General features: G+C 48.2%; 1 protein-coding gene across 1 annotated transcript in view; it reads right to left on the bottom strand.

Annotated features, from left to right (window-relative positions):
* The window catches only part of SIPA1L3 (signal-induced proliferation-associated 1 like 3), a 328,322-nt gene that overhangs the window by 98,244 nt on the left and 226,748 nt on the right, over window positions 1-3,330 (bottom strand). Inside the window, exon 9 of the mRNA XM_011952514.1 lies at window positions 424-1,000. Within this exon, the coding sequence (XP_011807904.1) occupies window positions 424-1,000 (577 nt within the window). The remainder of the gene's footprint in view (window positions 1-423; window positions 1,001-3,330) is intronic.

The following is a 3,330-nucleotide window of genomic DNA, read 5'->3' as shown; positions in this document are numbered from 1 at the left end:
CCTGGCTAATTTTTTTGTATTTTCAGTAGAGAAGAGGTTTCACTGTGTTAGCCAGGATGGTCTCCATCTCCTGACCTCGTGATCTCCCAAAGTGCTGGGATTACAGGTATGAGCCACTGTGCCTGGCCTGGCCTACATTTTTAACCTAAGCTTAAACTTTCTATCAATGTCCAAGGTTAATAAGTATCTCTTGTCTTTCCAAGGTAACAGCATGAAGATCCTTAGATCTCTGGCACAAAATCTTCCAGAAGAAGAACCTAGCTGCAGAACCCACAAGATGTCTAGTGTGTCAGTGACAACTGTGATTCTCTTGAGGCCAGTGCATTGTCTTAGCCTAACTGACTGGGCTAGGGAAATATTTCAGTGGTTCCTGAGGCCGAAACCATACACACCGCCACCCTGTTGCAGGGCTCTCACCCTTACCTTCAGTCTCTGCACGATCTCCCTTATGTCCTCCACAGAGCCCTCTGTCGCCTGTAGGAAGATGTGGTCCCCTCGTCCATAGAATATTTTGAGTGTGGAGGAGTCTGGAGTCCAGCCAATGACATCCCCGCAGTAGCAGTTGAACACCACCTCCTTGGTGCGTAGGTCCAGGAGCACCACAAACTCATTGGAAATTCCCAAAATGCAGTCGATTTCCACCCCCTGGGCATAGTCCTGGGCTGCCACCCTCCAGGCGATAGCCCCTGCGCTGTGCTGCTCAGCGCCGGCCCGTGCTTTTGTCTTTTCCTTCTTCTTGGAGGTCAGGGAGATGAGGTTGAATTTGCCGGTGGAGTCGATGGGGGTGTTGGAGACACAGTTTTCAGCCAGGTCCTTGAGATACTCCTGGCGGGTCCTGGTGGCCATGGTGTGGAACTTGTCGGACTTGTGTGCAGCATTCTCAGCGTTAATCACCTTGGCCAGCAAGAAGTCTCTGAAGACGTCGGATTTGCGGAATGTGGTTCCACTGGGGATGGGGGGGCCGAAAGGAGGAGCGTCTTTGGATCGGGTCACAGCCATACTGTGGAGGGAAAGATTATTTAGATGGTGGGAAGAAAGGCACTAAGACACTTTAGAAAGAAAATATTCGATCAAAAAATAGGAATAGGGTTTTTTTGTTTGTTTTGTTTTATCGAGACAAGTCTCACTCTGTCACCCAGGCTGGAGTGCAATGGTGCAATCATAGTGCACTGCAGCTTTGACCTCCTGTCCTCAAGCAATCCTCCTGCCTCAGCCTCCCAAGTAGCTGGGACTACAGGCTCACACCACCATGCCCAGGCAATCTTGTTTATTTTTTGTAGAGAGGAGGTCTCACTATGTTGCCCAGGCTGGTCTCAAACTCCTGGGCTCAAGTCATCCTACCTCCTGGGCTTCTCAAAGTGTTGGGATTACAGGTGTGAGCCACCACACCCAGCCAAATGGTTTCCTTCTGAAGAATTAAAGTCCCCGTCTAATTAGTAAGTTGCTGGCTAACCAGATTCGAAATCTAATAAAAAGTCAGCTGGGTGCAGTGGCTCATACCTGTAATCCCAGCACTTTGCGAGGCTGAGGCGGGCAGACCACCTGAGGTCAGGAGTTCGAGACCAGCATGACCAATATGGCGAAACCCTGTCTCTACTAAAAATACAAAAAAACTGGCTGGGCGTGGTGGTGGGCGCCTGTAGTCCTAACTACTCGGGAGGCTGAGACAGGAGAACGGTGTGAACCCGCGAGGCAGAGGTTGCAGTGAGTCGAGATGGCACCACTGCACTCCAGCCTGGGGTACACAGCGAGACTATGTCTCAAAAAAAAAAACAACAAGAAAGTGTTAGGGCACATACACATTTTTTACAAAGCAGATGTCTGAACATCCTCTGACATCAAAGGGTAACTCCCCAAGGACTGTCCAGTTATTGTTTAAAATATACTTAGACTGTGTGGCAGATCAGATTACAGTTTGGCAAAAATCCACTCCCTCAGTGCAGTGGCACGATCTCGGCTCATGGCAACCTCTGCCTCCTGGGTTCAAGCGATTCTCCTGCCTCAGCCTCCTGAGTAGCTGGGATTACAGGCACCCACTACCACACCTGGCTAATTTTGTATTTTTAGTAGAAACGGGATTCTCCTTGTTGGTCAGGCTGGTCTCGAACTCCCGACCTCAGGTGATCTGCCCGCCTTGGCCTCCCAAAGTGCTAGGATTACAGGAGTGAGCTACTGCGCCCAGCCTAAAGTTTACTTTTAAATTAAAAGATTTAAGAAGATTTAAATTGGGGAAGATATTAAGAAAAAAACAATCCCTCCTCTCTACCTTCGGAGGCAGGCACACCCCACGGATCTTGGTCATGTGACTTGATGTGGCCAACGGCTTCCAAGTTAAAGGCTTGAAGAGTGTGTGTGTGTGTGTGTGTGTGTGTGTGTGTGTGTGTTCGGGTAGGGGGCTTGACTCCTAAGCACCTGCCATCACTGTGGATGAACAGACCCCAAGTAGTCTACTGGTCCCAGAAGATGAAGGACCTCTGGAGCAGACCTGGAACCAAGTCCAGCCAAACTCCAGCAGACACACAGATGTGTAAACCAGCAAGAAACATTACTGTTTGTCACTGAGCTCTGGGGTGCTTTGTTATACAGCTTTACTGCAGGAATAGCTGACTGATGTAGAATGTTTACGAGGTTTAGTTCTTTTGAACACTTGTGTGACACAAGTATACCTTGTAAGTCTTCTCAACAAAGGTTATTTTGAAAATTCATTGCATTCCTCTGGTAGATGCTGAGGTTTAAAGAAGAAAAAAATAATAATAAAAGAAGTTCATTGTAATAGGAAGTTAGAATGGAACTCTTCCTGTTTCGCATTTGATGGAGGCACTATCATGATAGAAATAGGATAGCAACTCAGGAGAACATAAAGAGAAAATGAGGCCTGGTGTGGTGGCACACACCTATAGTCCTAGCCACTCGGGAGGCTGAGGCAGGAGAATCACTTGAATCTAGGAGGCGGAGGTTGCAGTGAGCCAAGAATGAGCCACTGCACTCCAGGCTGGGTGACAGAGAGAGACACTGTGTCAAAAAGAAAAAAAAAAAGAAAACGATCTGAAAACTCCATTCCCCCAAACTTATACCTCATTTCCCACAATGTCAACTACGGAGAGAGAAAAGGAATTTGTGGAGAAAGCTGCGGGGTGAGCCCCATTCTTTCTCTACACAACCCCCAGCAGGAGGGGTCCCCTAGGTAATGCTGTTTTTTGTTTTTTTTTTTCTGAGATGGAGTATCACTCTGTAGCTCAGGCTGGAATACAATGGCACAATCTCAGCTCATCGCAACCTCCTCCTCCCTGGGTCAAGCAATTCTCCTGCCTCATTCTCCCAAGTAGCTGG

This window comes from Colobus angolensis, unplaced genomic scaffold, assembly GCF_000951035.1.
Source record: "Colobus angolensis palliatus isolate OR3802 unplaced genomic scaffold, Cang.pa_1.0 Scaffold34, whole genome shotgun sequence".
Classification (NCBI taxonomy): domain Eukaryota; kingdom Metazoa; phylum Chordata; class Mammalia; order Primates; family Cercopithecidae; genus Colobus; species Colobus angolensis.
This window is presented reverse-complemented; position numbering and strand designations above follow the sequence as displayed.